Raw genomic sequence first — 14,423 nt, 5'->3', positions numbered from 1 at the left:
ACATATTGCCTATAAGATGGGTTATTGATGACTTGACAATGTCTTATAGCTAGCAGGTGAATATGCTATTGTACTTGTTCTAATAGTAACATATGATATTATGCTTACGGATGTGGTATCATACACTAGTATCATATGCATGATACTAGTATATGATACACCCATTACCGCCAACGTAAATAACTAAGTGCAAAATTTCACTGGTTAGTCATCAATAGGCATTGACGAGAGAATCATACATAGATATGCAGACATGATTGAGGCATTTTTCAGTTGATCAGTTTGGCAAAATGGCAATCGCAACGAAAGAGACAAGATTTAAACTTGACAAGTTCCTTCTCGTAAGTGAATACTACTAGTAATATACACCGACCATTAGGGTGAAATGATAGTACAAGATGCTAAACTCAGAATAAGAAGAAATGGCTATACCACCAAGAAAGGTACAAGTTACAAGTTAAGAAGGAACATCATCAGACCCTACAAAACCTTCTCATGTCCACGATAAAATTAACCGCCTCCAGTGTCAAGGCCCTATCCCCAACCCCAACCAAAAGATGTTAATCACACGGATTGATACAAAACCATTGCAACCTATGTTGGGATCAAAAGGGTCAAGCAGAGTATACGCAAAAGCACCTGAGATGTATATACACATTGCTAGGCAGATGTGAAGAAGTCAGCTTGTGTTCTTCCTACGTACATGCATGCCATGTCATGCCATGCCAGCCTCTCGGATCTGCAACAAAGCCGGTGGGTGGGTGGATGGATCAATTTGACGTACGTTAATGGTAACCTTTTGCCCCTCTGGATTGGTAGAGCTCCATCCTGATCTTGGCCTCTGGCAACAAGTTGTCGATCAACGGGTCCTGCACCATGTACGCCTGCTTGGACGCCCACTCCAGCACGGTGAGGATCTCCGCCTGCGCGAGATCCTCGCTGTCCGGCACGTTGTGCGCGATGTAGCAAACCAGGAGGAGCGCCGCCACCTGCACCACCTGCTCCCCGAAGTACACCAGCTGGACCAGGTGCTTGGCGCCGCTGGCGTTGATGATGGCCTTGGAGTGGTCGACATGGAGGTAGTTCTCCGTGCACGCGAACTTGGTCAGCGCCACGGCGGCCTCCCGGGACACGTCGGCTTCCCGCTCGTCCAGGAGGTTCACCAGCGGCCCGATGATCCGAGTCTCCGTCGCCCGGAAGGTTCTCGAGAGGCAGCCCAGCGACGTGATGCAGGGGATCAGGAGATCGTCATACTCCGCCTTGGTGACCACGCGGAGGAGCTGGTCCACGACGGCGCGCGCCGCGGGGGACGTCGGCTTGAACGCCGACCGCCGGAGGTCCGCGTTCTGCTCCGCCACACGGCAGATCTCCATCAGCGCAATGGCCGAGTTGTACTGCACGTCTGGGGCGCCTTTCTCCAGGAGGATGGAAAAACAGAGCAGCGCCCTGGACTCCGTGATGTTCTTGCACACGGCGGCATTGCCGGTGGCTAGCTGGCACAGCGCTCTGGCTGCGTTGGATTTCATGTAGGCTTTGGTCTCTTCGTCCTCGTATTCCCTCCCTCGCGTGCTCGTCCCCGACAAGGACACATTGTGCTGCTTCGTCCCCGCAACGCTGCCAATGCTCGCACTCGCAGCTCCCGTGGCGCCACTTGAGCTGGCCGCACCGGCGCCGGCGCCGGCGGGAACGGGAACGGCAGCGGCAGCGGCAGCGGTGGTACCACCGGTTGTGGGCTTGGCGGACATGCTGTTGGTGGTGGTGGTGGTGGTGGTGTGCTCCGCCGCATCAAATGTGTCGTGATGCGATGAGTATTTGCCGCTGCCCTTCTTGTCCATGACAACGGAGTGTAGGGTCATCCTGGACGCGACAGCGTACTTGGAGTGCTCCTGCACCGTCTCGAAGGCGAGGTGGGACACGAGCAGGCGGATGACGTTGCTCTGCATAAACGCGTCTTGGCATTTGGGGTGGTTGGTGGCGAGCTCGGACACGGCCCAGGCCACCATGCCCTGCACCTTCATGGGCGCGTCTTTGAGAATCTTGGAGAAGGCGGTGCAGACGCCTGCGAGCACCATGAGCTCGACGCACTCCGGGTCGCGGCCGAGGAGGCCGATGGCGAGCGCGGCGTTCTCCTGACCCTCGGGGCGGCCCTCCTTTATGAGGCGCAGCAGAGGCGGGACGCCGTCCTCTTCGATGATGAGCCTGCCGTAGCGGTCATTGTCGCGCGCGAGAGAGACGACGCTGGCAGCGGCATCAGCGCGGGCGTCGAAGGTGCCGGTGTAGAGGACGGCGATCTGCTCCCAGATGAGGAAGAGGATGGGCTCGTTCTGGGCGATGGGGGGTAAGCCAATGTGGTCGTCCAGGTCATCGCCGGCGTTAGCATAGTTGGACACGCGGAGGATCCAAGAGAGGTCGCCGAGGGAGTTGTCGAGCTGGTTGGATGTCCTCTTGAAGGAGCCGGCGGGGATGATGGTGAAGACACGGTGGACGATGCCGCGAGCGCGGCAGCGGTCGAGTAGGGCGGCGGCCTTGTCGAGCGCCTTGCCGGTGTCGTCGAGGATGCGGCGGGCGGGACGCTCGTAGAGGTCGGCGCGCGCGGCCTGGCGGAGGAGGGAAGCGAGCCGCTCAACCTTGGTCTTGAGCTCCAGGCACTCCTGCCGGCACGTCTGCGCCTCCTCCGCCCACTTGATCACCTGCTCCGCAACCTGGATCGGCCGTGCCAAGATCGCCTTCAGGTCATCCATCCTGTGCCGCGGCGGCCCCGCCCCCTCCTGATCACCGGTCGGTCAACGGAGCAATGGCGAGCGGAATTGTCGATCTTTCTTGGTTTCCGGTTCCGGCCGTCCTCCGGCGGCGGAGGAGGAGGATTGGGAATGCGCTAATTTTGCTTCGTTTATTTGGGGACGGAAATGGAAGGGAGCGGGAGCCCAGGGGCGCGGCATGCGAGAGGTGAGGCGTGAGCTCCTCCTGGCCTAGATGGCTGGATAGGAAAGAGGGAATGGGAGGGGGCGCCACGGCGGTTTCCATTCTTCCGTTCGGCCTTGTCATCCCGCCTCCCCCCTTCCCCCTTTTGGGCGTTTGATTGGAGGCCGTTAGATATGAAACCTAGGGCAATCTCTCTTTTAACCCAGCGATAATAATGGATAAGTTTGAGAGAGACATGATTGCTCATTTCAGTCAAGAATTTTCAGTCCACCATGCAGGTATTCAAACGCACACGATCTCGCTGAAATGGTCATGTATATGCATCCTAGTCATGCATAGAGCGGTGTGCTCATTGGTTTTGTGTATGCAACAATTCAAGTCAATAAAGCTCCCTTTATTGAAACACATGGACATGGATATGAAGGCCTCCTTTGGTTCATATCGTACGAAAATCATAGGAAACGTGATGATTAATTCAATATAACGTATAGATTGTTGTTGTTCGTCCGTCCTAATTCACATGATGCACTTGTATTTTGTGAATTTACTTTCATTATGATTTTGATCTATATACACGAGTCATGTGTGGTAAACATTATGCCATTTGAAACTTTTTGTCAAATTCAAATTCAATGGTATAGGTTTTTTAGCACACAACCCATATTTCATTGGTCAAACTTGAACATCCAAATGCACATGCATCACATAAACAAGGACAGACCATTATGTTGGTGCTTTTGAAGGAGGCTGCCAGAGGCGATGCATGCAGCCACTTGCGTTATTCTAGAGAACTTATGGTGATTGTTCAATAATGTGATTTGCCTTCAACCCGTAATGAAAGGATGGTGTTGATCGTTCACTGGTAGCATCATATGAGGAATGCCATTAAAATTGTGTGTATATAACTAGAACGAGGTCATATCATTGTAAAATTTCATAGGTCCCAAAGGTGGAATGCATAATAACTTAACAAGGTTGGATAGAGTAGTCGTTGAAGAATGCAAACTTTTAATTGATCGGTAGGGGCTCTCTTGTGGAGAGAAAAAGATGTCTATTTCCCCTAGGTAGCGTATTTTATAGGGTCATTTGGTAAGGAAAAATATGACTCTCCCCACATATTGATGCACTTGTCTATCTAGATCCTTCTTTTCTTCGACATTTGTGTGAATTTTTTCTTTCAAGAAGTCCATTCATGTCATTATTTCATTAAAATCCTTCGGAATTTTGCACAACTATAACCCCCCCTAAAAATTTCAGGGGGCGTTCGACAAAGTACACACAAAAATGTATGAAAAAATGAAATCATAGCACCTTGCACAAAAACACGGTGTTGAGCTAGCCCAGATTGGGGAGGTCCAGCCCCCCTACCTACTTGGAAGATTTAAATGAGGGCTCTTGTAATAGCCCGAGAATAATACTCTAACCATTGCCATGTTATTTAATTTTTCTGTATCATTATGACATCATGTGACCATTGTATTGCATTAACTTGACATCATCATTATAATGACAACAATATGTTTACTATTACAAACACCTAACTAATATTATTATATTCCGTTTTATTTCCGTGGTTCTTTCTTGCACCTCCCCTTCAAAACTCACTCCCAAACTTTGCACATGTTGTTATCTGGTCTTTCTACAACTAGCATGGAAATTTTTTGGAATTTTTGGCCAACTCCTACATTGCACCTCTCGTTCAAATCACATTCTTGCCTTTGCTCTCTTTCATTTTCAAACACGAGTCCAACCTTTGCAAACTTGCTTAAAACTTTGTGGACCTCTAAAATATGTTAACATAGCCACTTGCCAAATTTCAGCTTAGTTGAGATTTTTTTCGGCCTTCCAAATAGAGGGAACACTTTGTTTTTTGCCATCTAGATTTTGCTCACTTTTCTTATGCCACTCTAGAATTTAACATCTCACTTTTTCCACACTTAGCTTTTGATAGTACATCAAAGATGCCATTTTGTGGCAAAAGCAACAATTTCTTACTTCACTATCGCCACTCTTAGCTTTTGATAATGTATCACAATTACCACTCTAAAACCTTTGATTATAGCACAGAATGGCAATTGTGATATATTTTCAAAATGTAAGAGTCACAAAGGGGAAATGTCAAACTCTAGAGTGGCATAAGGAGAGTGGACAAAAACTAGTGGCAAAACCAAAGTTTCCCCCAAATATATCATTTTACTTTCTTTTTCTTTTCCTTTTTTTGTAAATAGAAAAATAAAACCCTTTTATTTTCAATCCAAATGGTCTCGAATGGTCCGGTAGGAATTCTCCACCACATACCCGTTAAGCACCAACCCACCTAGGGTTGATCTACCATGCCAGCCCACCTCACTCCCGATCATTTTTCCTGGAAAAAACAAGAGCTAGAATCACTCGGAGAATCCTATGATGATCTTAAGAAGAAAAATTCTCCTTTCTTCACTGAGTAAACTAAAACCTTTCCAGATGGATTGTGTCACCTTGTTTAGAATGCCTAGAATGAAGCAATGTTGATTCCACTGCACATACATCTGATTCCGCACAAAGAAATGTTACTGATATTACTATTTTAACTAACTCCTATCGTGAGAAAAATCTTTCTATTTCTGATGAAAATGCTAGGTTCAAGAACTTGCTTGAGACATGAATGTTCAAAAGTCTCAAAGGGCAATGGACCCTTTGTGATGTTCTTGAGAAGTTATGTAACGCCCAAGATGCGATCTTATCCCTATTTTGGCTCGAGGGCCTCGACAGGGATAGAAGTGCATCTCTTTGTTTTGCAATAATAGATATCGTTACAAGTACATGTATAGAAGAGATGAGTATATGGAATTAGCTTACACTCGCCACAAGCTACATCATGAACATCTCAATACAACAATATATTCAATCATCATGTAGAAGAGCAGGGTCCCTCTACGGACGAAATCAAACGATAAAAGAACGACGTCCATCCTTGCTATCACTGGCTGTCGGCCTGGAACCCATCCTATATCGATGATGATGAAGAAGAAGAATTAACTCCAAATAGAACAATCATCGCACTCACGTCAAAGTATCACTTTACCTGTACCTACAACTGTTGTTGTAGTAATCTGTGAGCCACACAGACTCCGCAATCTCATTTCCAAAGGTATCAGGACTAACGAACTGATCCTGAACACCTACTTACGTCAAACATAAACCCATTGTGTCCTCTCTCAGATGCAGAACTCACGAGAAGAGACAGTCACGGTTACGCACACAGTTGGCATATTTTAATTAATTTTACTTAAAGTTTGCTATGATCGGGTGTTAAACAAAGTTTCCAAGTTGCCACATAACCGCAGGCAAGGCTTTCCAAAAGATTTAACCCTTTAGGGGTGATCCAACTAGTCCATCACAAACTACCACAAGATGCATCGGAAACCTCGACCACAGAAAACACGTGATCTCTGAGATTGCTGATGGAAAACCTCAACCTCGAGATTGCCCAAAATATCCTCGGAATCCCTCACACAAGACCTTCGATAAGACTAGAAGAAATCTAGCAAGGCCGCCTCACGTGCCGACGATCCCAATAGGAGCCGAGTATCTCGATCTCACGGAACAACCGGATGAGCACAACGTAGAGTCGACTGATAGAAATCTCCCGAGTTGCCCCGGGTTGGCCCTGCACACGACTCTAGTTTGGACAAACGCTTATGAGGATCACTCACCTGGGGGTTGATTAATTATCCACGGGGTGATCAGTGCCCTATGCAGATTTTATTAGTGGTTATTAAGTATAGTAACAATGTTGGGCCTTGCCAGACGAGTTCTATCCCAAAACAAAAAATCGAGGGGTCCCCATAACAACCCAAAACATGTTAGGAGCACACAATATGGAACATAACACCGGTGCACAAGTAACTAGGGCGGCAAAGGTGGAACAAAACACCGAGCTAGAAGGCCAAGCCTTCCACCTCTTACCAAGTATATAGGTGCATTAAATTAAATAGAAATAATATGGTGATATAACAAGGAATCCATTTTGTCACATGGAAAGCATTTGCACCTGCAACTAGCAATGCTATAAGAAGGCTGAGCAAGCGAAACAAGGGTTTGCTGGGTTGTGGAAGGGTTAGAGGCTTTTCATGGCAATGTTGGGAGGCTGGCATTCAAGTGGTAGGCAACACGACATAGCGATAGAAAGGAGATAACTAGCATGGCAATGATAGCAGTGGTATATATCTAGGGAAATGATTATCTTGCCTATGATCCCGCTTCGAAGAAGAACGAATCCATGAAGTAGATTAACCACGTAGTCAAACTAATCCTCAAACTCCGAAGCGGTTCAAAACTCTATCGAGAATAAACAATCCGAAAACAACAATCAACACACGATAAACACAAAGAATATGCATGACATGATGTGCAAGCAATTATGATGCATGTTCATTTAATTCTGCATGATATGACAAAGCACAACAATTTATTACTACACATTAGATGAATCTCAATATGCAACGAATTGCATATTGACGAAACTCCACATTTAATTACTTAGTTCACTCCCGTTTAGGTACACGACAATATTAAATCTTGTTGAACATCACAAGAGGTGAAGCAAAAATAAACTACACTATCTAGGCCTTTTAAATGAGGTCGGAAACAACTTATAGTATTTCCAAAGCGACCCTATATGTTAATGTTGAAGTGGTCCAGATTTGAACTAAACATGTTTTGTGTTTATTAAACAGAAAATAAAGTGGACCATGTGATTCTACACGTCATTCTAGTTGATTTGCAAATATAGATCATTTAAAACGGAGCTACGGTCTAATGGATATGAGAAACACAACATGATATGCCATGAATGCAAAATGCAAGCAAATGACAGACACAACATGTTGAATCATGGATGCACAAGATATTATGGAACTACATGAAATTCTAGGCAAGTTTACATGTATAAAGTTATAAAGTCCGATGCACGGTTATTTTGCTATGAATTAAATCATTTTAATATGGCATCAAGCAAAACAATGCAAACAATAGGTTAAACAGTTTTAGACATACATCAAAGTTAGATATCATTAATCTAGACAACATTCTGGACATATTACATATATAAAGTTTTTAAATCGGATGCACGGCTTATTAGTTATTAGCAATTTAACAATATGCAGTTTTCTGTAATTGAAATGTCCAGGATTAATTGGGAAAATTGTTCTATGAAAAAACACGTTAACTAGGCCGAATCTGGAGCTTTGGGCCTATCAGGGCACGAGCACAGAATATCTATAATGCACACAGGGCATGGGTTAGCGGTTGGTGTTCTCACGCTGGGCTCGGCCAGTCGGTGGAGGCGGACTTGGCGGACGCGATGCGGTCGGCGGAGGCAGACTTGGCGGACGCGGTGCGGTCGGTGGAGTCGTGGCTGGGGTAGGTTGGCAGGCGCAAGCTCGACTTTGCTGAGCTGGGCCTTGCGGGAGGAGTAGGCCCATGGGGACGTCGTGGTCAACGGTGGGGCTGTGGTGCGGTGCGGAAAACGAGGGCGACGGCTAGGGGAGGCCAAATATTGACGAGGGGGCTTCCTTTTATAGGCAGGATGGCTAGGTTAGGGGGTTTGCCCGTTTTCGGACCCTCCAATCGCGATCGAACGACTTGAGTCGTGACGATAAGTTAGGTGGGTAGTGGGTTGTGTATGGGGGTAGGGCTGAGATGAGAGGGAGAAATGAACAGCCCGACAACAATTGAAACACCGAAAAAATGTCCCACGATTTACCAGCTAGTGTCGTTATACATTTATCGGTTCGGGTATCAAACAGACTCCGATTGTGATTAGATTTGGCAGGTGGTCTACCTACAATAAGATCGCACACCAACTTTCCACCCAATTCGAGAAAGTTCTATAACCACTTTTAGAAACAATATTTAAGCAATGCCGCGGGCTCATGCATGTGTGGTTGGCCTCAAAACTGTCAACAGCAAAAACGGAGAGAACGCACAACTAACAACGGATGCAAGTTTTGAAAACTGACAGCAATGGAGTGTCGACACTATGAAGATGATGCACATGATGCGATGATGAATGCGACAACCAAAAAATCACACCACGACAATGGAATAAAATGACAATCTTCTGGAGCGTCGGTTCCGAGTTGTTACAACTCTCCTCCACTAACAAGAGATCTCGACGCCATATCTAAGAATGAAAAAGGGGAAGAGGAAGAGGAAAGAAAGAGGTAAAACTTAGTTGCTTCTTTGACAAATGAATGAAACCAACGAACCTTGAATGTTGCAAGAGATGAAGAATGGCACGAGAAACAAGTCAGAATTCAAAAGAAATTTCGGCAGCACTTCGGTACGAAATAGGAAGAAAATTTGATAAGGTTTAAAGAATTTGAAAAGATTCCACACACTCCAGTTAAATGAATAAGCAAGGAAATAACATGATCTAGATAAACAAGTTAATGGACAAAAGAGAGCAACATCACAATGCCTCTGGAACAAACAAATGAAAACTAGATCATTTGATGGAGAAGAAAAATGCCAACTTGTACCACACTTGAATTTGATAAGCAACCTTAGAAGCAGAATTGAATGGAGTTGTTGGAAATCAACAACGAATGTAACAAGCTTGTTGTGGACTTATGGAACCCATCTCAAAATTATGAGGTGACAACCGGCCACTAACAGAAACAAAGATTTCTTGGGAGCAACAAGATATGCAAACTTATTTCACCAAGAGGATACATTGAGAAGTTGGATCAACAACAATCACCATATTGTCAACAATCCTTATGAAAAGCTTTAGGTGAAATCTAATCCAAGATAACTTCAATGGAGAAATCATAGGTTGAAAATATCTCATGATCAAAGAATTGGTGGGTTTAAATATCAGATTCTTGAAATAAATTCTCTTTGAGACTCCTCATGAATAAAGCAACCTACAACACCACCTCAAAGGATAATGGAGGAAGAATTGTGCTTAGAATGTAAGACAATGAATATTTGAGCCTCGCCAACCAGAATCTTGAAGAACACTTCAAGAATGAACAAAATACTTGATGAACCACCATGAAGAACCTCCGTATACAAAAGAATGACGAAAAGAAATGAAGGTTGAAAGGATAAGATTATGACCTTGCAAAGATTTAGATGAAGCTTCACGAAGAGATAATTGAGAAAACTTGAAACTCCGAAAAAAGAAAATATGAAGCACTTAGTAACAAGAATTAATATCAACAGCCACTCCGGAAGAAGAATTGAAATCACGTGACTGAACAATAATAAGAATTATGTTATTCTTATCCTTCATCAAGTTAAACTGATGACAAGCAACGGATTTAGCATCCCACTTATTCTTATTGAAAGATTGAAGAGTGATATGAGAAAAAACTTGAGGAAGTTTTGAACGAGAACACTGGTAAGAATTTGGAATGAAAGAGGATAATACAATGAACTGGGCTACATGAGGACAAAGAGAGCATGATATTCCTAACAGGGAACTTGAACGAAGCACCAGAATAATTGAGATACGAACAAAGAGACAACAATTGAGAAGAATTTGAGAATGAAAGCTGAAAGGTGAGAACGAAGAAATCTTCTGAAATGACGGCCTTTGGAGGATCTAAATGAAAACAACTCTCAAAATGCACCGGATATATATGGAAGGAATTACTCATGATCGAGAAAAAATTGAGAGGATAACAAAAAGCTTAAACCATGAATCTTCAAGAGAATGGACCAAGATTCAAGAGGAACTCTTCTTCGGTTTTCAATGCTGAGAATGCTGGCGAGAAACAACACCATGAATTACTGAGATACTCCAGGACAATGAATAGGTAAGAGGTTGAGCCAATGACGAAAAGTATTTTGAAGTGATCTTGGAGAAGGAATATGACTCCTGAAAATCATACTTACGTCACACTTGAAAATAATTGAGATCTCTGAAAAAGATTAGAAGAGGCAAGTAAGATTCTAGGAAAAGCATCTGGGTTATGGTCCCACTCAAAAAAACATCGTTGAATCAATTCCTTAGGAAGAGAGATATTGCACCAGTACACATGAAAGCTTCATGAGGTGAGAACTTTGAAATAACTGAAAGGATTTTGAAAACAAGAAACTTATGAGATATCTTCAACACTCCGGATAGACTAGAGAGAGGCTGAACACCACAAGAGAGGCTTGAACAAGAATTCCGAACACGGGAAAGCATTGAACGAATGAACACGAAATCTTGAATTGAATCCACCAGAGGAGGAAAAATGAGAATGAAGAATGATGAAACTGGAACTCTTGAGCGTCTAAACAATGAATCACCGGATACGATACGGAAGAAAGATAGTGGATACATCAATGAAAAGAAAGGCACTTGGATGATTATTAAATCATTGAAGAAAAAGGGCGGGAGGGTGGGGAGAAACAAAGACAACTTGAGACAGAAGAGACGAACTCTGGAAATAAATGAGAGATTAATCTTGCAAATATTGGAGAAGATTGAATTAACTTGACGAGAAACACTCCGGTGGGAAAAAGAATTGACATAACGACTCCGGTTTGAAAAGAATTGATAAGACAACTTGATTGAGCAAAAGAATTAGCACACTCATAGAAATATGATAACACCAGTTAGAAAATATATGAAATCACCATGTGACATCGAAGCAACTCGACTTACCATATTCCAACAAAACAAAGGATGAGGCACACGAAACAAGCGAGAAACAAATTCATGAAAGAGATTCTGTTTGATATTTTAGTCGTAAGGTTCTGATACATCTCCGTCGTATCAACTTTTCCGAACTCTTTTGCCCTTGTTTTGGACTCTAATTTGCATGATTTGAATGGAACTAACCCGGACTAACGTTGTTTTCAGCAGAATTGCGCAGAAATAAAAGTTCTGGGAATGACCTAAAAATTTACAGAGAATTTTTGTGGAATATATAAAAGATACTGGCGCAAGAATCAGCGGAGGAAGTGGAGCGTGGAGCCCACAAGCCCACCAGGCGCGCCCCCCTGGTCGTGCCTGGCAGGCTTGTGGGCCCCACGAAACTCCACCGCCTCCAAATCCAGCTCTATTTAGTCCGTTTCATCCGGAACAAAATCAAGGAGAAGAGTTCATCGCATTTTACGATACGGAGGCACCGCCACCTCCCGTTCTTCCTGTGGAGGGTAGATGTGGAGTCCGTTCTGGGCTCCGGAGAGGGGAAATCGTCGTCATCGTCATCATCAATCTTCCTTCATCACCAATTCCATGATGCTCTTCACCGTTCGTGAGTAATCTCATCGTAGGCTTGCTAGACGGTGATGGGTTGGATGAGATCTATCATGTAATCGAGTTAGTTTTGACGGGGATTGATCCCTAGTATCCACTATGTTCTGAGATTGATGTTGCTACTACTTTGCCATGCTTAATGCTTGTCACTAGGGCCCGAGTGCCATGATTTCAGATCTGAACCTATTATGTTGTCGCCAATATATGTGTGTTCTTGATCCTATCTTGCAAGTTGTAGTCACCTACCATGTGTTATGACCCGGCAACCCCGGAGTGACAATAGCCGGAACCACTTTTGGAGATGACCATAGTATGAGGAGTTCATGTATTCACCAAGTGTTAATGCGTTGGTCCGGTTCTTTATTAAAAGGAGAACCTTAATATCCCGTAGTTTCCATTAGGACCCCGCTGCCACGGGAGGGATGGACAATAGATGTCATGCAAGTTCTTTTCCCTAAGCACGTATGACTACATACAGAATACATGCCTACATTACATTGATGAACTGGAGCTAGTTACATATCTCTCCGTGTTATAACTGTTGCATGATGAATAACATCCGGCATAGTCATCCATCACCGATCCAATGCCTACGAGTTTTTCCTACTGGTCCTTTCTATGTCACTTTACCGCTACTGTTGTCACTGCTGCTACTGTTACTCTGTTGCTACTATTGTTACCTTGCTGCTACTGCTGTCACTTTGTTGCTACTAGTTACTGTTTCTACTGCTGCTATCATACTACCTTGCTACTGATACTTTGCTGCAGATACTAAATCTTTCAGGTGTGGTTGAATTGACAACTCAACTGCTAATACTTGAGAATATTCTTTGTCTTCCCCTTGAGTCGAATCAATAAATTTGGGTTGAATACTCTACCCTCGAAAACTGTTGCGATCCCCTATACTTGTGGGTTATGAAGACCTTTTTCTAGCACCGTTGCCAGGGAGGCACAACTATATTCTCTAAGTCACTTGGGATTTATGTCTTTTGGTCACTATAAGGAATCCGATAGATCCAAGAACTAAAGTCTTGCCCTCCACTACGAGGACAGGTAAGGAACTGCCATCTAACTCTGCACTTGATTCACCTTCAGTTATGAGTAAGTTTGCGACACCACCTCCTGCTAGAAATCTTGATATGTCGCATGTGCTTGATGATGCTACTTCTGCTGCCCATGATGCTTATGATGATGCTATGCTTGATACTGCTTTGCCACTAGGTGCCCTTGATGCACAAATTGCTAGAGTTGCTGCTGAAGGTGATGATACTTCTGAAACAGCTGATACTATTGAAGTAGAACCTGCTATTTTGCCTGTTAGGACTAGCTCTCCAAGATATGAATTTCCTGATATGCCTGAGTGTTATGTTATGGAGGGAGAGATAGCTGAGGACTTTCTAGCTTGTAAGGATAGCTATAATGTTAAGAAATTACTGCGCAAGTGGAAAGAAAAATCTCTGAACGCTAGGATGAAATACGACCCGAAGTTTGCTACTTCGCCTATCTTTGTGACCGATAAGGATTATGAATTCTCTATCGACCCTTAGTTAATCACTTTGGTCAAATCTGATCCTTTTCACGGTTATGAGTCTGAAACGGTTGTAGCCCATCTTACCAAACTGCACGATATAGCCACCCTATTCACGAGTGAGGAAAAGATTTGCCACTACTATATCCTTAAGCCGTTTCCTTTCTCGCTAAAGGATGATGCTAAGACTTGGTTCACTTCTCTTGCTCCTGGTTGTGTGTGTAGCCCCCAGGATATGATCTACTACTTCTTTGGGAAATATTTCCCTGCCCATAAGAAGCAAGCTGCCTTGTAGGAAATATACAACTTTGTGAAAGTTGAACAAGAGAGTCTCCCACAAGCTTGGGGAGGCTCGTCCAGCTGTTGAATGCTTTGCCTGATCACCCTCGTGAGAAGAATGAAATACTTGATATCTTGTATAATGGACTTACCGATGCTTCTAGAGACCACATAGATAGTTGTGCTGGTTGTGTTTTTAGGGAACGAATTGTAGAACAAGCTGAGATCCTATTGAATAATATCTTGTGCAATGAGAATGCTTGGACTATTCCCGAACCACCTCCAAAGCCAACTCCCAAGAAAAGAGGTATCCTATTCCTCAGTCCTGAAGATATGCAAGAAGCTAAGAAATCTATGAAAGAGAAAGGCATTAAATCTGAAGATGTCAAAAATCTACCACCTATCAAAGAGATCCATGGTCTTGAGAACCCGATACACGTAGTAGAAGTAAAT

The 14,423-nt window shown here is 44.0% G+C and overlaps 1 protein-coding gene across 1 annotated transcript; it reads right to left on the bottom strand.

Moving 5' to 3' along the window:
• Positions 1-336: 336 nt before the first annotated feature.
• LOC123411742 lies at positions 337-3,195 on the bottom strand. Its single transcript, XM_045104707.1, has one exon. It carries the CDS (start codon positions 2,739-2,741, stop codon positions 786-788), a length of 1,956 nt encoding a protein of 651 aa, XP_044960642.1. The 5' UTR covers positions 2,742-3,195; the 3' UTR covers positions 337-785.
• Between the last annotated feature and the right edge of the window lie 11,228 nt (positions 3,196-14,423).

This window comes from Hordeum vulgare, chromosome 7H (genome assembly GCF_904849725.1).
Source record: "Hordeum vulgare subsp. vulgare chromosome 7H, MorexV3_pseudomolecules_assembly, whole genome shotgun sequence".
Lineage (NCBI taxonomy): Eukaryota > Viridiplantae > Streptophyta > Magnoliopsida > Poales > Poaceae > Hordeum > Hordeum vulgare.
Note: the sequence above shows the minus strand (reverse complement) of the source record. Positions and strands in the feature narration are given on the sequence as shown.